The sequence below is a fragment of the Artemia franciscana genome, chromosome 1 (genome assembly GCF_032884065.1).
Source record: "Artemia franciscana chromosome 1, ASM3288406v1, whole genome shotgun sequence".
Taxonomy (NCBI): Eukaryota; Metazoa; Arthropoda; class Branchiopoda; order Anostraca; family Artemiidae; genus Artemia; species Artemia franciscana.
Window position 1 is genome coordinate 25,527,058 of NC_088863.1, and position 22,800 is coordinate 25,549,857.

A 22,800-nucleotide genomic window follows, 5' to 3' on the forward strand; every position below is an offset into this window, starting at 1 on the left:
CCTTATACAAAGCCAGCTTTATCTAGTGCCAAATTTTGGGGGGGAAACATGCAGAAAAATCTAATAGACAACAAGTGAGAAAAAGAAATAAAATTAGGATATGCACCATTGCTTAAAAGAGAAAGAGAGAGCGAAAAGGAGAGAGAGAGAGAGAGAGAGAGAGAGAGAGAGAGAGAGAGAGAGAGAGAGAGAGAGAGAGAGAGAGAGAGAGAGGGGAGACAGAGAGAGAGAGACAGAGACAGAGAGACAGAGAGAGAGAGAGAGAGAGAGAGAGAGAGAGAGAGAGAGAGAGAGAGAGAGAGAGAGAGAGAGAGAGAGAGAGAGAGAGAGAGAGAGAGAGAGAGAGAGAGAGAGAGACAGACAGACAGACAGAGACAGAGACAGAGAGAGAACTGAACTGGGGTACGCAGTAGCTTACCGACTTGAACTCTTCTGAAGGATCAAGATCAAGATTCAAAGCTTCAAATTGTTTTCTGAGCAGCGTATCGCAAGCTGGACACGATGTAGGGATCTTATTCAGCATCTTTGACCCACAACTATGACAAAATACATGGCTACAAGCAGTGGCCCAAGCGCGGCCACTTATTGACTTTCGACATTCCTTGTTGTTACAAAAAAATCCTCCTGAGTCCATTTCAGCAAAAAACTTCCTTAGTTGGTACTAAGAACTAAGCAGATATGTTTCTTCAAATTTATGACCAAACTAGGCTATTTGAAACCTATATGTTGGTGGGACCTACAAAAATACAAAACACTTATTTAAAATATATATAAATATATATATATTTAATTTTGCAAACTTCTATAGCAAAAGGGACATTCCAAAAAAGAATAATCTTAATGATTCTATATTTCCTTTAGGTGTGCAGTTATTTTTCTAATGATAAAATGACCTGTTACCAAGCTGGTTTAGAAGCAGAATCTTGCAAAATATTACCAACTTTAACACACGCTTTCATTTGAATCTTTTCTCAGACCTTAGCGTTTTCTCATCTTTTCCAAATCCACATAGTGCATCCTATCTGTTCGGTTCGAATTATTTCCTCGCAAAAATGTTCTTTACTTCTCACAAAAAGGGTCGTTGCAATATGGACAGGTTTTCTCAAGAGCCTAAACCTAACTTTATAATGTCCAACTGATCTGTGATTTGATTGGAATACTATTTTGCTTCTTGCCTTGTTAAACTCTCGTAGATATTTTTTTCTTGCTTCTAGTTTGTTCTTCTAGGGATAAAAGTGTTTTCTCTAATATCTCATATTGGTGGAGCCATTTTGATTGTCCATTTTCATCCAATCAAAAGTTAAACCTCACCAACAACTTTTTAGCTTTTTCTTCTCAACTTTTCACACTGCAGCATCAAGCTACCTGACGTCAAAACAGCTGTACACGCTTCTTCATCTGAATCAATTCAAGAAGTCACTCCCTCTCCCCTCCCGTGACGTTCCAGTTTCCTTTAAATCCTTTCTTAAGACCTGTCTCCACATTCTTCATGAATGTCATGCTTTCCATTGGAACTAGAAACAGAAACCTGCACATAGCCTAATCAATTTTTTTATTTTGATTATATCCACCATTTACAAATAATTGAGATCTTGGAGTCTTTTTGGGATTTGTCACTGCATTTATCGATTGTTTTTGGTTGAATCTTAGACCTATCTTGTTTACCCAGGCAAGTAAAGTTTTTCACTAGATTGATTCTCTTGTACTCTTGCATTCTCTGTTCCCCAAAGGTGTAATTTCTTCAAAATCCTGGGGGGGGGGAAGTTGGAAGCAATTTTCCAAAATTAAGTGGAAATTACAGAGGAAAAAACTGAAAAATGAGTTGTATATTATCATGAAGGCAAAGATACATTAAAGAAAAATTACCTGTTTCTCTGGATACTTGCATTATGCAGGCTTATCTTAATTTTGGCAACATTTTTTGCAGAAACTAAATTTCAGCTGGGGGCAAACTGAGGTCGTGGGGAGGGGGCGAAATTGGGTGTGGATAGGGCAGTTATCCCCTACCCCATAGCAAATTACAACCATGCTATTCCCATCCTTGTTCATTCCTAGTCTAAGCCAGTTAGCCTTGTTAATGTTAATTCCCAAACCTTTTCTTGGCCCAAGAACTCTCAAAACTTTCCCAAGTTCCCTCATATCCATAAATCTAGGATTCCAAACCATTGGCAGTATCCAACTTTAGGAGAGATTTACCTTCCCATTTGATAGCATATTCTAACATAGCTTTTGCTGTGTTTCCTTAGGCCAAAATGACACAACACAGTAATACTTAACTCCTCATCTAAAAAAAAATACCCGTTTCAGTATTTTCATAGAAAAAAAAGAGACAAATTTGCCCCCCCCCCGCCTGTTATTAACAAGTGCCTTTTTCCCCCTCCCGAAAAAAAAAATCAATTGACACCATGGGTAGAAAATTATTTAGAAAGAACAATAAAAAAATTAAAATCTGAAAGAGAAAGAATCACAATCTATCTTGTGAGAAGGGGTTGGAGAAAGAATCACAATCTATCTTGTGAGAAGGGGTTGGAGAGACTACTAAAAAGTTTGAAAAATGCAAGACCTTAGCTGCTGACATGAAGGTAAATAATTTTTGTAACAAGGTGGCTTTGATGTTGGAGATAAGTTACTGACAATTACAAATATGATTTTTGAAAAAGAGAAAGTACCTAATGATATTAGGGAAAACTTAAATTAAACCCACTAATAAGACAGGCGATCCAAGTGAGCTTGATAGTTACAAAGCTAGATATCTGTAGGAAGCAAATTAATCAGTATAAATATTAGACTAAGCTATTCTGTAGGCAAAATTTAAGAGAAGAACTGCCCTTTTCAGAGGAGAGGAGATCAAACAAATGTTCACCCTTTGACCAACAATTGAGAAGTATCCAAATCATCAGCCCCTTCACTTCTCAGTTTTATAAATCATAAAGAGGCAATCAATCCACCTAATAGGAAACTTTAAGTGACAGTTCAATTTATGTTTGGTTTACCATACACTGCAGTGATTACATTACAGTGATGTTTAAGAGTATTATTGTAGTATTATAGACCCAAACAAATCAACTGGGCTTGGAAAAAAAGCAGAGCTTCAGTTATTTATCATTTTATGCTGATTTTTTCTGATTGCTGTGCTCTTTCCTTAACTGTAAAAAAAAAATTCTACTTACATTTCTACCCTAAATTATATATTATCGCATTGTTTTAGATATCTCAATACTTCGTATTTCTTTGTATATGGGTTTCTTAACTTGTTAAAAATGTTTTACCTATGTAATTGGAAAAGAATTTAAGATCTGCTGAATATCCAATATTTCATTAATTTGCACTCAGGAGTGAAATAAGGTCCAATGTTGGATCTGTTTGATCCTGTTGTTGAGATGGTGATTAAAACACAGTACACAAACAATATGAGAAAAGACGGTTATGACTGTGTTTATAGCTGGGTGACATGCCTTCCAACTAGGAAAGTGCTATGATAGATGCAATATAAGCCCACTTGGTAAGGGTGATCAGAGATAGGTATGATCAAGGGGACCATTCTTCTGTGGTTAGTATTTCACAAAATTAGATGGGAATGGAAGGGAGCTTGATGATCTAATTAATAGAAATATGTTGTACGTTAAAGGCAAAGATTTCATAGTTTTAGCATTTTCTTTTAGTTTTGTATATATCCTAGGGTTATAGCAACGTCTATCAGAAGATGGGTACATTCACAAAAACAACCATGATACATGGAAAGAGCATAAAATAAGGAATCTAATAGTGGTATTCTTATTTGCCCACTAATACAAATTCACCCTCAACTCTACATTAAGCTTAAAACTATGAGCCTATTGTCCACGTTTATTTCACTGCCACTGGCAATAGTAATTTCTGAAAAAAAATGACTTGGTAAACAACTACAACAAACACACACAAATAATTCTATAAATGATTTACTGTGAAAATATTTTTCTGCTAGTTTTGCCTTGAATGCGTTCATATTATCTATTAAAAATTTTTCAGGTGCAAGGTCATTCCATGGCTTCTATACCCTGCTGTAAAATGAATGGCCTATTTTCCTTTTTGAAAGTGAAGGGTACAATTTATGTTGGTGATAACGGTTCCTGTTAAATGTGAAGAACTATGATGCACTTATATTATCAATGCCTTTGATTATATGGAATGTGTTAATAATGTCTGCTCAATTACTTTGGAATTTAAGACTTGGTAATCATAGCCTGCGCAGTCTATTTTCATATTGCAAATGTTTCGAGTATGGTACAAGCTTAGCTGCTCTTTGCTGTATTTTTTCAACCCTTGGTCTGTCTTTTTAATTCTATGCAAACTATACTGACGAATTTTAGTCAAGTAGAGGTTGAACTATCGACTTATAAACGGCAATGAACGAACAGAGATTAAACTTGCGCAAATTGCGTTTGAGACATAATAGCTGATAGTTTGCCTTACGAGTTACTTCAGAGACATGCCTTTCAAACCTAAGACTAGAATCAAAATGAACACCAAGGTCATGGACATTTTCAACAGGTAAAATTAAATTTCCAGCAAGATGGTAATGGTTACTTTGATCTACTTTGCGAAAGTAATGGACGACCCTACACTTATTTTTGTTGACGAACATGGAGTTGACAGTACATTATACTATTTCTAAATATCACAGTTCCTTTTCTGAAAATGCACCTCGCCCCAAGATGGTCCCACATATAGTCCCGGATAATACAGTTTTTCAATATTTTCTGTCTTGTGATACATCATATGTTTCTTTGTTGACAGAGTTCTTGCATTCTTGACCCTTGAAAAGCATTTCACATAAGCGATTGCACTAGAATTGTTTGTTAAAAATATTATTTAACAATGATTTAAAAATATGAATAATAATTGAAGGAAACATGATAATCTGACCAACAGTAACATGTTGCTTATTATAAAGTAGGAACTTCCTAATTTTAGTGTTTTCTTAGTAACAACACAGCTCTATTGGTTGGCTTCTCTAGGAGGAAATGCTACAAAATTCTGAAAACTTGGGGGGGGGGCAGTTGCCCCCTCCCCCACATATTTTTGAGAACATTAAAACTGTTACTTTTTCTAAGTTTTAACTTAGTTCTTTACTTTGAGCAGATAATTATTTATTAGTTATTCCATCCCTGTCTTAAAATAACAACACAAAAAAACTGGGGTCAATTACACTTCCAAATATGTTCCACATTAACATTTATACAAATATTACACCTTCTAAACCCAATCATCAAGTAAATAGGTGGTCATATTCCTTGAGTTTCGGATTCAAATACTACCCATAAATGTCAAGTCCATCTATGTGCAACACCATGCTGACTTTTTGCTGTTTTCTCGTTTCCAAATATTTCTTTTAACCAGCTCCACAAAAGGAATTGATATGAATGTACTGATGATTATTATTGGTATCAGTCACATTTTAAGTAAGGTCAGCTATATTTGTGTAACATTTATCTCTGAATCAGCATGCTGCAATAAATACCAGCTGCAAGTAGGATAAAGTGAATTCAAACAATAAATGTATATTTTTCTCACAAATTAGAAATTTATTCTCACTTACAAGCAGTACCAACCCATACAATAATTTAATGTGTTATCAGAAGTTATTTTTTTTCTGTTTGTTTGTTTTTATACTCTGCTGTTTCAAGTGGGTCACAAATAAATTATTATTATTATTATACTCTATCTATTGTTACAAGTTTTACCATGCAGCACTACAAGACCACGCTTTGCTTCATGAAGGGAACTTTAAACACAAGGGAAAGGTAATTTTCAAACTTTAAGTACAATTTTTCCCATCCCATTGGCATCCCTGGCAACTTTTAATTTATGTAAGGTTTCTATTGCATTGCTATCAAGGACTGTTTAGATTTTCTGGATATTCTTAATCAAACAATACTCAACAAGGAAGTTATTAATTCACACATCTTTTTTGGGAACCCTTCAAATCAACAAGACTGTTGTTATTTCAAATGCAAGAAAAATTTCCTGGGGGGATTCTCTATGGAGGAGAAATTCCACTGGGGTGGAGTGGAATTTGCCTGCCAATTTTTTTCATTTGACGACACTGTTTTTGTTATTAAAAAGAAATTAAACAACAATCAAAAGTGCACATTTTGGGTGCCTTGTGGTACTTTGAGATTGCCTTATTAAGTCAAATTTATAAAGAGCAATTAAATATGAAAATTATTTTCTAAACGAGTCCATAACTAGCTCTCAGTAACGTCCACATGTCCAGCCCAGCTCTTCCTTTTCGAAAATGTCACCCAAATTGCACTTCCAGTGTACCATATGGAACTCTATGACAGCTTTATCAAGTTTAATATATTAAGAAAAAAATAATCAGATATAAGAATAAAAATAATAGAAATAAAAATATGAGAACATATCACTACTGCCCATGTAAAAAGTGTTTTTGTTTTTAAGTTTAATGATGGTGTTTGTAATTTTCCTGTCTAAGGTTTCAACAATAGAAATTTAAAGGACATACTTTTTAAGTTGCTAATACATCATTGTCAAATCAGATGCAGCTGAATGATGCAATGCATCCAGTTAATGATAGTGGGTAGTTCAACTGCAAGATTTAGTCACCTATGATGGGTATGGGAGTTGAAGGAAGTAAGGGGGATATGCACTTTGATACAAACAGTAAAGCTGGCAAAAAAACAAGCTTATTAAGCTTGCCAACACCCACATGAAAGCTTGTTAATAGTACAGCACTGATGTCTGCAGCAACTCACTACTGACAATTTTAATAAAAAACTGAGTCCGCTACTTACACTATGTTTGCTTGATGCATGTGCATTGTTTATTTCTGTACACTGTAATGGTTTTGATTTAAACCATGTAATATTTTTGCTAAATAGTAGCTTTTCTATGATATTGTTTGGAAAATAATGTCCAATTGAAGAATTAGGGACAGAACAGGCTATATTTACGTTTTAACCACTTGATACATACCCCATCAAGTGAAAGAGCACATGTGCATGTGAACCCAGGATCAGGACAGCTGGGCTACTGTATAATCTGTAAAATATTAATCCAGAATAAGCACATCCCTAGGCTTAGCAATGCAAGGTGGCAAAACTTTTGCTTCCTTAACAAGTTCTGTAAAAAACAACTTTGTCCAGCTCCCAACTTTGATTTGTTTTAAAGTTATTAAGAATAAAATTTGTCTCAATTTCATTTAGTGAAAACACACTAATAAAACCAATAAGGGGAATTGTTCATTACTTTCTTTCTTTGACTCAGAACCAACTTTTAAAAGCAGCGGAAAATGGAACAAGAAGAAGAAGGTATTTAAAAGGGATTTGATTCCCATCACATCTTCTTATAGTAACAAAATAACAGAAAGCAAAGACAGTAATAAAAGCCACTCAAATTTGACCAAATTAATTAACACATGTGATCTAATTAATGGTCCAATCTCAGCTCTGGCTCATACTTGTGATAGCCCCCTTCCAAAAAAAAAATTGATTTTCCCCTATATCAATGGGGGAAAATTAAGAGCAGAATCTAACATTTATAATCATTTTGTAGTTGTTTTTTTTTTATCTTTGTTAAAATGAAGTATAGGTCATAGTTGGCAGTAAGTTACTTACTTATAGTAATATTTAATACTTACTATAAGTATAGGCTATTTGAAGAGGCAAGAAACACCACTGCTTTCCCCTGAAGGATAGCCCAAGTTTATTGACTATCTGGATGTAGACCCCTCATACCTCCCCAATAAAAATACTCAAGCTATCTCCATGATTGTTAGAAAAGTGACCATGATATTTAGAAACAGTATTAAAATCAGAATTTAATAGTTGTATTTTCTATTAGATATGGTCATGTACCATAAATTTAAGAAAGTTAGAGGCCTGGAGATAAGAAATAGAGGCATAAGGCTCCAGATGTAAATCATACCCTAAGAAGTTTTTTGGAAACATCTTCCTCTACTATCTACTCCTCTAACAAGCATTGACATTTGGTGAACTTTGAACTGTAGAAATAAAAGTTATTCTTTTATATAGATAAAGATTTGTCAATTTATGAATTTCTCAAGGCTTACAACTAGGGAATAGTATAGATAAAAGCTTGGATATATCTTCCAGGATATCATTTAGGCTCCAAAAATCATTCCTAAAAGTTTTGTTCTTCTAACTCCACAACATCTATCTACCTTCCCAGGCAAGAAAATCCCTTATCGAGAGTTTTGAAACTGTTTGAAAATAGATGAATAGATTTATTTTTATCCTAAATCAATGTAGACTAAGGGTTTTATTCCATAGTTTGGCAATTGTATAGCCTATTTGGGTATATAGTCAATTAACTAGAATTTTACCCTAGTTTTAATTAAAATTGAATTTACCATGGATTAATTAGCCTATATTGCCAATTGTATAGCCTATTTGCACCATTTTGCTTTAAAATTTTGTTAAATTTGCTGATTAGCTCATTAATAAAATAGCTAAGAAATTGACAGAGCCTATCTTTATAATCAGAAGATGATACTGATTCAAATACAGAACTTATTTGTATTAGAAATGAACTTTAAATTTGAAATCAACATCAAAAACTTACTATTTGATAATGATTCCAAATTCATTTTTACCACATCAATCATAGGCCTAATCATTATTTTTGACACAAATTAACCTTAAATTTGGATTCAATATAAACCTTTGATTCAAAGGATACTTTTATTAAGAATTTATAATCTATCTAGTAAAATATATACACCAGAAAGGTTAAGGTACCTTGTTATCCACCTAGGCTAGTTAAAGAATTGCAGTGTACCTACAAGAATTAATTAGCCTAATTGTGAGTATCTTGATTAATAGAGTACTCAGATAGCTAAGAAACAAGCTTACTCTAGAATCAGAATTACATCCTGAACCTAAATGACATTTGTTTCCATGGTAAATTCAATTTTAATTAAAACTAGGGTAAAATTCTAGTTAATTGACTTCTTGCTATCTCAGAAACAGTTTAGGTTAGGAAAATGAAACTTTCAGGGATGAATCTACAGACTAAAGTATGTCCCAGGAAGGTATTTTAAAGCAACTATCTCTACTCCTTCTCCCTCTAGAGGGCCCTGACCTTTGATGACCTTTAAAAATGTGTGTACTATAAAAGCAAAACCTTGGAAAATAGATCTTCTGCTTAATTGAAGTACAACAAAATCATTTCAGCTTCACAACTTTGCTCAATTCCATTTCATAAGGTTTTAAAGATATGCAAATACATTTCCTAAATTTTGAAAAAAAAAATATTGATATGGCTCAAAATTCTACCCAAATAACAGGAATTGTATTATCAGAACTAAAGGCAAAGAAAAAGCAACTAGTAACTGAAAATTAAGGTAAAATGTTGTTTTGTAAAAATTTCAATAGGTATAGACCTGTCATTTAGGCAAATTTCAGGGCCCTTGAGAGGGAGAAGGAGTGGAGGCGGGTAGTTTAAAATACCTTTCGGGGATATACTTTGGCCTGTAGACCCATCCCTGAAAGTTTCATTTTCCTAACCTAAACCCTTTCCAAGATAGCAAGAAGTCAATTAACTAGAAATCTACCAAAACTAGCCTAATTTACAATGGAAACAAGTGTCATATTTGGATTCAGCATCAAAGTCTTATTCTGGAGATAAATTTATTTCTTGATTATGTGAATGCTCAGCAAATGTCTGAATCAAGATATTTACATAATTATCTGTTTAGGTGGATATTATCACCAAATTGCTAGTAAAATTTTTTACCCTATCTGGCAAGACCTAGTTGGATAAAGCCTAGGCCTATATCAGAGAGGCTATCAAAAATACTTTTGTCCATCTTGTTAGATCTTCATGTTATAAGCCTAATCTTTATTTATTTTATATTCAACCAGGTCGATATTCTTTGTACTTAAATAAGACACGAAATAGATTTCTTTTGACCTACTGACTTTCGACTTTGGAAATATCTAACGTGTTTATATTTTAAATATTTACTAATCAATGCCATCTAAAGTAGAAAAAGATGACGAATGAAATTGAAAGCAAGGTAATTGGGTGCATTCCTCGTCGTGATCATAATTACTGATCATTTTTCAATTAGACGAATAGATCTTTATTGTTAAAAAAAAAAGTCACACATCCATGGTAATAGACATAAGAACAATTATTAATTTATAAATGAAAAATTCAGCAACACATACGAGTTGTAATTAATTATATTAATCAGAAAATAAACAGGAGAGAAACAAAAAATAAAACAAATACATCAAATAAAATATTTTAACAAAAACACACTCTCGTCACCAGCCTAAACTATCCCCCCTCAAAAAAATCCAAGCTAGGCAGGGGAGTTGTGAAGATTCCACCTATTCAAGTAAACAACAGACCCAATCCGGGGACACCAACTCCGAGGAAAACGGGGAAAACTTAATTATTAACAAGAAATTCTCTAAAACACTTGTTGAAGATACCAAACGAGTGGCAGCTCTGTACAGACTCTGGGAGAGTGTTGCAGATCCTATTTCAAGCTATAAGAGGGTTGATTTCAGACCGTATTGAAGGAGTGTAAGGTTTTCTATAAGTTTTTGAAAGTGCGGAAACAATAAGTCAATTGCTCGGATATATTACTACATGGAGCAGCAGGAAGCTGGCCATGTAACCTTTAAAACTAGAAAGAAGTACAAGACATGAAATAAAGAGATCTCAATTCAAGTATGGGATTAAGTAGGGAACACTAGTATCTTGTACAAGAGTCTCTGTTTTATCATATAGTTTTGAAAGTGGCTTCAGTAAGAAGGGAAAAGTTGATATCCAAATAATATGATAGTACATAACACAAAGCTGAACTACGCTGTAGAATAGGACTCTAAGAATTGACGCTGGAAATTTGTATTTAAGTTCTTGAGTGTCCCGAGGCTTCTGGAGACTTTCATTTTAATGAGGTCAATATAAAGCTCAAAGGAAAGATATTCATCAAGCAAGATACTTAGGAATCGAACACGTCAATCCCTAGATCTACTAAGGGAGCCCCTCGGTACGTGTATTTCGTTTAAGCCAGAGCAAGCCCACAAGACTCTTGATAAAATAAGAAAACATGACTTTCCAACATTTAAGGTGAGTTAATTAACATCAAACCATTGAATAATTCTTTCAAAAAAGGTAATCATGTTTTAACAGAGATTAGACTCAGTTCTACTGGCTGCGTCAAGAATACTGTCATCCACGAAGCAGTAAAAGTATCGGAGAAGGATGAATTTCTGTCACAATTAGCGACAGATGCAAGTTGACAGAGACGACAGCATGTGGTAGGTTTTAGATTTCAACACAATTTATAAGGCTATTAATTGAAATGAAAAAGAGGATCGGCTCAATTAGAGCCAAATAAAAGGTGTCTGGGCCCACTTGAGCCCCGCGTTTGAAAGGGTTCCACACTGCCATACAAATGAACATCTTGCTTTTTGAATATCTTTCCCTCGAGCGTTATATTGACCTCATTAAAATGAAAGTCTCCAGAAGCCTCGGGACCTATAAATATGAACATATTTTTTTTTTAATTGTGAAACATTCTTAACAATTCCTTCAAGCATTGCTTCTAGAGAGAGATCATTTCTAGGTTGAAACTAATAAAAAATATTTATCTGACATCAACAATGGATCAGGAACAAATTCAGTAGTTCAGCAATTATGCCCATTTAAAGTGAATACCTCCTCCCCCTCCCGCACACAGAAATCTTATTTCCTCACCAATTACAGTGTGCTGCCCTATACCCTCCTCCTCCCTACTCTAAAACAAACCAGCGATTTCTCGACGGACCTGAATCACCATTCCCACCATGGCAATTACCAGGTAATAGCCGTTTAATTGATCTTCTCTATTCCGCTGCGATTCCCAGCCAAGCTAATAATATTCCCGTTGAAAAAGAGTGCTCTCCTTCCCCCGACCCAAGTTCCTCTCACTCCATTCGAACTCCTACAACCAGCAAAAAAACAACTGGTCGTTTTAGTAACTGTTTTACTTTTCATCAAGTTCCTTGTTACGAATGCTGAAAGCCTGAATTTCGAAAAACTGACCGAACTAGAGGCCCTCTCTCAATTACACAAAATTGATGTAATTGCTATAACAGAGGTCCAGGCAGAGAACCCAGACCTTTTAAAAACGGAGGCGCAATATTATTATTTGTAGGTAAATATTTCTTCCCTAATTTTATTCATACTCCCAACCTTTCAGATTGTGATAAATTCACTTGGGTAAGTGTTAGACACAGAGTTTTGCCTTGCTCTTGATATATATATATATATATATATATATATATATATATATATATATATATATATATATATATATATATATATATATATATATATATATATATATATATATATATATATATATATATATATATATATATATATATATATACTGAATTTGAATCAGTAGATCTGGGTCCGGGCCCAATCAAAGATCCCTGCTGAACGCCACAATCTATTTCGGAAAACAGCAGATTAACTGAGGTTACTACATGAATAAAAACCAAGAATAAGCATTCTTTCGTATTCCAATATAAGGATAGTCATTCCAATAATAAACGATAGTTTCCAAAGAAGAATCTTGTCTGTTATTGTGTCAATTGCTTTTTATATATTGAAAAAAAAATCAGCAAGCGTCAGACCAGAGTAAAGAGATGTATGTAAATAATTCAAGAGAGTTGCACGAGCGTGCTCAGTTGGGTGCTTTGCCCTAAACCCAAACCGAGAATCATGAGAAAAAAGGTTTAGAATTAAGAAAATTAAGAAGTCAAGAAAGCATAGCCTTTTCAAACAATTTAGACAACACTGATCAGAAATATAAGACGATAATTTACTAGATCATTCCGTGGACTACCTTATAAAAATAAGAACGCAAGCACGCTTTGAAGCACTTGGGAAGACACAATTTTCAAAAGTAATATTGGAATGTTTCTCAAGAGTAGAAACAATGACAGGAAGCATGAACTTGACAAGCTTAGTAGAAACACGGCCTGGGCCTGAAGATTAAGAGCCTTTCAAAACATTGACAATTCTGGCTATTTCAACCTTAGACATAGACTCATAAGCTACTCGTTTAAGACGATACAAGGTGGTCCAAGATAAGACCTATAATCATTTAGAAAAGAAGAAGAACTTAGAGTAGAGGCTGTAGTTTTCCCAATATTGGGAAACTAAGAAGCATGAACATCTTAAACTTTTAGCTCGCCCTCTACGATTTTACCCTCAATCAAAACAATTGAAGGAACAGAGAGAAGCCGATAAGATGGCCTGATAAAAGAATTGATTACTTGCCATGTTTTCCTAATGTCTTTACGTACGCAGGTAATATACTACATAAAAATGACGATTTGGCCACCGACAAAGCAAATTTGGCCACCGACACCACCGATAAATTTAACCTCAAAACTCCCCTTGATATACCCTTAAGTGAAGCTCTAATTTCCCTTAAATCCTTCCTTACGACTTTACGCTTCACCCAGTTTTGGGATGACCTACTTTTCATTTGGCCCTTGATGGACGCTCTTTGGCAATCTGTCATTCTTCATCTTTGGAACACGTCTTAGCCAGCTCAATCTTCCTCTCACTATAGCCCTAGAAAGCAGATAGAACCACGTTTTACGTACCTCCTTATGACTGAAAGACAGTCAGAGCGCTACCTATTAGTATCCATAGACATTTCCTCTGAAAACACCCAAAGAATCCCCTCCCATCTTTTGAAACACCTGTTTCGGAACCATACTTAGTCATTTTCATCAGTGTGACTTTAAGTATTTTAATCCCGGTTTGCACACTTATCTTCCAATTATTCAAAACTTTTCTTCAACTGTTACGAAAACACCCTGAGCCTCTACAATTCTACTTTAAACATATTCATTACACCCACGATCTCTGCTGATAATACTAGCTAAATACGTGAATCCATCAACTTGATCGATCTTCTCACTAATCAGCATAACTTCTTCACCTTCACTTTTTCCCAGTTTAAGCAACTTAGTCTTCTTAAAATTGGTTTTCAAGCCTATTTTTGCACCACGGGCTCTCAAAACATAAAAAAATAATTCATTTTGTTAAGCTTTTCATCTAGGACACTAAATCCATCAATACAATCCAATCTCAGGAAGGTTCTACTGTCCCAATTGATTCTGTCTTCTCTCATAAACTTTGCTGTATTCCCTAGGACCAAGTCCATCAAAATGATTGATATATATATGGGAATATAATCTAACTCTGCTTAGAACCTGATTTCCTACGAAACCGGCTATTAGCCTCATTTCCTACCCTAACCGCCGCAATATTGCTCTCGTATATGGCGCTAATTACCTTAATGTATTTATCTATTTTACCCTAAAAAGATAAGAGATCCACTAAAGCTCTTCTATTGGCTGCATCCAAGGCTTGTTCATAATCTACAAAAGTGAGGATTAAAACAGTCCAATGATTCAGGAACTTCTCAATTACTGATATAAGAGCGATAATTTGGTCAAAGCATGCTCTCTCTTAATTCAAACCACACTGTTCATCTCTAAAAATATTACCCACAGATCTCAGTCTAAAATGTATTATTAAAGGAATTAATTTGCTCCCTACAGAAATTAGGCTAATGCCTCCATAATTACTACAGCCACTCTTGTCACATTTCTTGTAGATGGGCTTAGTAAAAGTATTCCTACAATTAACAATACTTCCCTTATTTCAAAATGCTATTTATAATCTCCAGTAACTTATCTACAAGTTCACAACCACCATAATAAAAAAAACTCACCACGCTAGCATAGTTTCCAAAACAGCTAAAGCCCAAACCAGGACACTAGCAGTAAGTGACTGAAAGAAAGATACTCACATTTACCAACGTTGAGCGAAAGACCGATTTTAGTAAAAAAAAATAAGAAACTTCATGAAGCATCTGCGATAGTCTGAGTTTAGACCGGCTAATTAGAAGAATATCATCAGCATAAACAAGGTATGAACTGTTAGCCCAACAAAACACATAGAAGAAATATTCTCAAGAATACTAGGAGTCAGAATTTAAAAATACCTGGAGAAAGTACTCCGCCCTACAAATTTGGAAAAGCAACTGTAAATGGAAAAACAAAGACGGAAGATCATAAACACTGATTCCGTCAACATCAACAGAGCTTGATTTCAATTTCATAACAGATGCAATTACAGCATTAACAGAAACGGTTAGAACTTGTGCCCGAGTCAAGGAAGACGGTAGAACCGAATCAAGCAATTTTGAGTAAAATGCATGCACTGCATAATTCACTTTGGAAAACATAACTGAATAGTGGTCAGACCACACAGCTGGGGAGATGAAGCAATTACGATTCACTGAATTATATAATTTAAATGAATTAATAACTTTTTCGCATTCTTTCTTGTTGGTAAGACAATCTAACCCTTTATATCGGCTTGATCACAGACGTTTTTTAAATGTATGTTCAGTTTTTTGCTTTATTTCAAACACATTTCCGGATAGTTGTCGACCATTATCAATCCGCAGCTGCAATTTGGCTTTATTTTTCACGATTTTTGGTTCAGGGTCACATGATCAGATTGGTTTCCTTGTATTTCTTCTCACTCGCTCCTGAGGGATGGAAAAAGTAGACATAATGTATTTATCTTGGATTATACCAACCTTAAATCTTTGTTTATTCATTAGAAATGAGTTAGATGGAATATTAGATAAAAAGAATTCATTTGGATATTGATGGGAAGCGTGCAATACTTAAAAGTGATAATCAAAATGACAAATAATTGACATGGAGAGTGGTTTCTAAAGGATATAATACAATTAAAGTTGTTACAGTATTACAGAAAACAGAAAAAGGTGATAACGCTTCACAAAATAATATGGTATTTGGTCATATGAATAGAATTGAAGTGAGAGTGAATGGATATAAATATCCACAAGTAGATTTGAAACGTGATTTTAATAAGAATAATGAGGATTATTCTGATGCATATCAAAGATTTTTACATTTAGGATACAAACATCGAAACGATGATGGTGAAATAATTGTTAATTACAATGACTTTAAAATAGTATAACCATTGTTTAGTTTTGATGTCTCAAAACATGAACCTAATATTTATGCATCTAGATCAACTGTTGATACAGAAATTAAACTTTTGCTAGATGGCAGGCCTGAGAATCCATACAACGTTTACTGCGCTATATTTTCAGAAAGAAAACCATACATGGATTTCATTGATCATAAATGACATGTTAATCTACAAATTGTTTCCGATTCAGAAAAATTATCTAATAAAATCCTCGCCTAATGAAAAATAAAAATAACTAGAAATTATTTAAATATTGACATTAACATGATATATCAACCCATCCTTTAAATATCAAACTATATCAGCAGTATATAAAATATAGTAGTATATATATAAATATTTGATATAAGTAAAGTTTGTACTACATTGTTATTTCAAAAGACCTTTTTAGATGTTAAAAGTTATGAGGGAAATTGTTAAAATGTTGCAGATTTTCATTTAAAATGGTGTAAATTCGATTGAGGAGGTAAACTTAATTGATTTGATGAGTGGCCCAGAACATACATTTAGTACACTACTAAATTCAATAAGACAACCTTTCATAGTTCCATAAAATTGAATTTTCTCTAGTTCTTGCATAGTCTTTTGCATAGACTGTACTTTCAACATGTTTCTTTTGTTACTGCTGTAGCTTTTGTTCGTGCACTTGATTTTTTTCCCCCCACCAATTATGAATAAGGACAGAAGATTGCGTTGAATTTAGTGATGCAATTTTGGCAGTTTAAATTTACCTTTCGTTTATTCTTATCAGACGCCTTCGATATTGTTTGTTAATTTACGAATAACTAATAAATGACTTCACATAACCGCAAGTAGTATTGTAGAAATTTTCTATAATAGTTTGGCATGGCTAAGGATAGAGGGTGCGTGTTAGTTCTTAAACATATAAGTTCAAATTTTTATGTCTGTGTTTGCCAAATTTATTACGGATGGATGTCGGTCATTAGCTTTATTTGCCCTACTAGTCAAATCAGATTCATCTTTTGCGCCAGTTATAGCTTGCTTTCGCCAAAGCTCAAACATATCGATGGTTATAACTTCCCCTTGCCCTCTTCAAATGAGAAAGGTAATGTTCCCTTAACTTGTAAGCGTAATGATTAACTAATCAACATATAGACAGGGAAAATACATGATTATAAACATTTAAAGGGCATGAAAGCTTGCAATTTATGGCAAATCATTTTAAATAAAAGCGATAGTTTTTGGAGTAGGTTTGCTAATTGAATCCGGACTTTAATCTAAGCCTATAATCTCAAGATAAATGTAGGTTTTTCTAAAAACCTATTGTGTGATAAGATTTTCTAAAAACCCTTAGTTATATCTGCCTTGAGAATTCTGTTTTTGTAGAACTTCATGCTTTACCACACTTTCACATCCAGTATTTTTGTTTGAGTGTGGGTGTGTGCTTTCAAAGTATTTTTTAGGAGCTTCCCAAAAGAACGAATCTTCTCCTCTCATGGATACACTCCTTCGTTATACGTAATAGAATATTGCTTGTTTTGTTTAGTCAATATTTATTTATGTAATGTTATTCAAGTGTATTAATGTGATCTTGAATTTGATGGTTAATCGTCTTTGAGAGTTTCTAAGCTTGACTTTTCGTGCAACATAAACTAAATATCTGAATCCAAGGGCACTGTATAAATATATAACAGTAGCGAAACGTTTCTTTAGAAACAGGACAGATCAAAGCCTGTGGAAAAAAATTCCTTTGCACCACAGTAATTGTTTCAGTGGCTACTTGGCAAGTTGGCAGTCTATGTGCTGATAATTTGTCTTTGTGCGCGCGCAAAGTGGAGTCATGAAGAGAGGTCTAGACTCGTGCGTGACAAAAATCCTTAATAGAACGCATGGGATTTTTCACTATTGTTAATACATTTAAACTGTTACCAAGTGGGGATTACAAGAACTTCGGGTGTGATTTAGATAATCTATAAAAATATGAGTTTTAGGGGTTTGAGTACGCATAATAGCAAAATTTACAGGTACAGAGCCTGCAACAAATATTCTAGATAAGAACTGAATTCTTCAGCGTATGTCCGTTAAGACTAAAGTATTAATTTTCAATGTAGAACTGCTAATACTTGGCTCCCGTTTAACCAAAGGTTTTATCATATGATTTTCCAGCCATGGAAAAAATCATGGAACTTAGACAAAAACGCTATAATAAAACTAACTTATTTTTTACTCACTATTTTACAAAAGTGCAGTAATAAAAAGAAAGGGGGAAAATTATTAAAAAACACGAAAAACGTAAAAACACAAAATAAGTAGACACAAGAATCATCAAAAAAGACCTATAAACAAAAACATGAAAAATGAACCTTATTATGGGAAGAGACGGATAAGACGGCGGAATGGACCAAGACCTAACGGTGCATCATTAAAAAATTAAAGCTTAATGGTTGAATGACGTCTGTAACTGAGCAAAAATTTAAAAGAATAGTCTGTCTTGATTCGTACTAAGTTATTGTTATTAAAAATACTATTAAGACAGGCATTTAGTCTGCTAAGACTAAATGCTCAGAAGAGCTAGACTATAATCGAGATAAAGCTCAGCTTCTATAAAACCTCCAGTTTCCGTAAAATGTTGAATAAAGTTTCATTTGAACATTTATAAGAACCTAAGACCAGAAAAAAAATTCTAGTTAGCTATCGACTAGAGTTTTTAGAACTATCATTATTGTCCTAGGCGTAATTCAACCTCTTGTATATACTCTCGAGTCAGTTGTAAATCAGCTAATTATTTTTGAACATATCCAGTATTTCATATGCTTTATACATTTTGAATATCTGTAGGAAAAAATATTGACAGAAGTTAAAAGCTAACTATTTGAAATGTTCAAAGTTTCTTAAGTCTCTCTTACGTCAAACCCGTTATCTTTTTTACAGAATTCCATTATTTCGTTATTTCATTATAAGGGGGAAATAATACATTGTCTTACCCTCAAGGATTTCAGGTCCTTCTTCAGTTTGAGTAATAATGTCTAATCAGCAATATATAATTATTAAAAAACAGATTGATATAACTAACAATCCAATAGTCAACATTTAGTCTTGTTCACCTCTACAAAAGAAATCCATCATACACTCGGTGCTTCGACAGAAGGGTCCTCATGCCTTAGTTATTCCGCAAGCTAAACTTTCTTCTCATTGTGTTGCGAGAGCAACACTTTGGTTTTGTCCCGTTTTTTTTTTTTTTTTTTTTCCTATGCCGCCGATCTCAGCTTATTCCTGGAAACTGGTAAGGGTCTAACCTGTGCGGTTTTTACGGAAAGTGTGGACCTCAGGCCGGATTGATGAATATGACATTACATTTTGGAAAGCTCCGTAGAACTCTTGCCTGGGGCCAAAAAGGATGGTTTTTGCTTGTCCTCGAGCCAGAGCCTATGGTGTGCGAAGTGAAGTGGAGTTATATAGCCTATGTCAGAGAGGAGTATCTGAAGTTGTGCAGCCAAGCTTTCGTTTCATCAAACCATGTTTCTGCTTTCGAGTGGAAAGCTCTGTTCTAGCAGGCAAGCAGGCAGGCACCATTTTCAAATTGAAGATGGCTTAAAATCTATAAGTGTTAAATATATGCGGTAGCTCCCCGGCCCCACAGCCAATATATCTTCTCTGAGTGATAAATATAAAAATTTACAGAAACAAAAAAGTGCGATTTTCCCACGGGTCCGAAAGTGCTGCCATCTATTGTTTCTAGCCATTTCTGTTCGTGATTTCAGCTGACTTTACCATTCTTTTTTTTCTACTTGGGATTGCAATAGAGAAATGGTATCAGATATACCTCTTAAACTTTAAAAGTTCTCTCATTGCTAAAGAAATTAGAGCTTATCCTTTGCTCCTTTCTAAGTGGTGGTGTTAGAAAGTTGGCCTCCGGCAAAAAAGTCAACTTTTGAACTAAGACAGATAGAATTTTTTTTTCAATGACAATCGATAGACCTTGATGAGCTGATCATCCATTTTCTGTTACAAAAATTCCTTCATGACATACACCAGTTTGAAAGTTTCAAGGGGTTGACAACTTCAGTGGTAAGGTACACACTTGAACCAAAAATAGGCCGATACCAATTGTGAGATATGTAGGGGACTTTCAAGCAACAGTCGATTATTAGCTTATAATCATCTTTGGCAATGAGGGGTTTGCAACTTTTGCTGATTGGTGTACCTATTATCTGTTTCTGGTGTAATTGATGGTAAGAACAACTTGGTTCCCGATTGTAAGACATGTAGGGGAGTTGTAAGTAATAATCGGCTGTTAGGCTACAATGACTTCAGCGACAAGAGTTTGGAACTTTTGCTAGTTGGTGTACCCATTATTTGTCTCCGGTGAACTTGGATGTATATCCCGGGAGAGGGACTTGTAAGTAAGAATCGGTTGCTAGAGGAGGCTCACGAGGGTCTACAAATTTGTGCAAATTGGTACACATCTATGGAATCAGGGACCCATAAATTTCCTGTAATGACTCGCCATCCAATAATAAGCGATCCTGGATGACGAGTCATTACAGGAAATTTATGGGTCCCTGATGGTATTTTGATCCTGAAAAGTTACAGATAGCTTTATAATACCAACTAGATTACATAAGATGATGTTCCAAGTTTCCATCCGTCACGATGTCTACGATTGAAAAGGATAAAGTTCAACCGGCTGCAAAGTGACATTTAGGGGCCTAGTAAGTAATAATCGGCTGTTAGGTTACAATCATTTTCAGAGATGAGGAGTTTGCAACTTTTGCTTGTTGGTGTACCCATTATTTGTTTCCGGTTGAACTTGATGTCTATCTCGGGAGAGGGACTTGTAAGTAAAAATCGGTTCACTTTAGGCTAGAAATTTGTCCAAATTGGTGCACATTGTATTCGATCCCTGTAAATCTGTCGGTAAGAAAGTTCATATCGATGGTCTATCAATCACTGTAACCTAGAATTAAGATGTTACGCAACGGGTACAAACGATAATACAAGACAATGAGGTAGTTTCGTAATAATTAATAGAATGTCATCTATGGTATTTTGATCCTGAAAAGCTCCGGATAGTTTTATAAGTAATACCAACTAGATTATACAAGATATTGTTCCTAGTTTTCATCCGTTACGATGTCTACGATTGAAAAAGATAATGTTCAACTGGCTGCAAAGTCAATTTAGTCCTTTCTTTCAATATTCTTTTGTTGTTGTTTTTTCAACGCTGGGGTGTGATCATGTGATTACTGATTGCGTTCTTCTTTGAACATACTGTTTTAAAAGCTTCGATAGGCTGACAACTTCAGCATTTAACCGATAGCGAAGAAACAAAACCAAAGTGTTGCTCTCGCAACACTTTAATCGGCAAAGCCGGACAAAGGTTGCCGCAACACTTCACGTTGCCCAGGCAACGTAGGTCTAGTTGTGGTTGTGTAAATGCTGGGCAACAGGAAAAATTTGTTTCCTGAACAGAGGAGTTCAATCTAGAGGAATCCCCCTTCTTTCTTGTGAGAGCTTACAGTTAAGGAATTGAAGGTACATTCCGGATTCAGTTGATTGACATGTGATTTAATTTTTTAATATCAAACCGCTCGTGGTAACGAGCTATAGTAAGGAGCGACCCGGCTCAATAGTAACCAAAACTCAAAAAAATTGAATTTTGATATCAATAGCTACATCAAAAGAATTGAATTTTAATGCTGATTTTAAATATATAAGTTTCATCAAGTTTAGTCTTACCCATCAAAAGTTAGGAGCCTGAGAAAATTTGCCTTATTTGAGAAAATGGGGGGAAACACCCCCTAAAAGTCATAGAATCTTAACGAAAATCACACCATCAGATTCAGCGTATCAGAGAACCCTACTGTAGAAATTTCAAGCTCCTATCTACAAAAATGTGGAATTTTGTATTTTTTGCCAGAAGACAAATCACGGGTGCGTGTTTATTTATTTTTATTTATTTTTTTTTTCTTTTTTCCCAGGGATCATCGTATCGACCAAGTGGTCCTAGAATGTCGCGAGAGGGCTCATTCTAACGGAAATGAAAAGTTCTAGTGCCCTTTTTAAGTGACCAAAAAAATTGGAGGGCATCTAGGCCCCCTCCCACGCTCTTTTTTCCCAAAGTCAACGGATCAAAATTTTGAGATAGCCATTTTGTTCAGCATAGTCGAAAACCATAATAACTATGTATTTGGGGATGATTTACTCCCCCACAATCCCTGGGGGAGGGGCTGCAAGTTACAAACTTTGACCAGTGTTTACATATAGTAATGGTTATTGGGAAGTGTACAGACGTTTTCAGGGGGATTTTATTTTGTTTGGGGGGGGCTGAGGGGAGGGGGCTATGTTGGAGGATATTTCCTAGGAGGAATCTGTCATGGGGGAAGAAAAATTCAAGGAAAAGGGCGTATGATTTTCTAGCATTACTATAAGAAAACAATGAAAAATAAACATGAAAACGTTTTTTCAAATGAAAGGAAGGAGTAGCATTGAAACTTAAAACGAACAGAGATTATTACGCATATGAGGGGTTCTAAAAATACTTGAGCATAAAAAGCGAGGTATTTAGGAGGAGATAAATACCTCGCTCTTTTTGCTAAAGTATTTTTAGTAATTTCAACTATTTATTCTACGGCCTTTCTGATTCAGGGGTCATTCTTAAAGAATTGGGACACAAGTTAAGATTTAGTGTAAAGAGCGAGGTATTAACGAGGATACAAATCCCCTTGTATACATAATAAAAATATAAGA

At 34.7% G+C, this 22,800-nt stretch overlaps 1 protein-coding gene across 3 annotated transcripts in view; it reads right to left on the minus strand.

Moving 5' to 3' along the window:
- LOC136027399 (E3 ubiquitin-protein ligase CCNB1IP1-like) overlaps positions 1-9,998 on the minus strand; it is a 37,459-nt gene extending 27,461 nt beyond the window's left edge. Inside the window, exons 1-2 of one of the 3 annotated variants that reach the window (XM_065704629.1) lie at positions 9,941-9,998; positions 419-736 (exon numbers count right to left, since the gene is read on the minus strand). In XM_065704629.1, the coding sequence (XP_065560701.1) occupies positions 419-634 (216 nt within the window). In that variant the 5' untranslated portion in view covers positions 635-736; positions 9,941-9,998. Of the gene's footprint in view, positions 1-418; positions 737-9,936 lie in introns of all 3 variants that reach the window. The other 2 variants (XM_065704619.1, XM_065704639.1) reach the window with 2 other exon arrangements.
- Between the last annotated feature and the right edge of the window lie 12,802 nt (positions 9,999-22,800).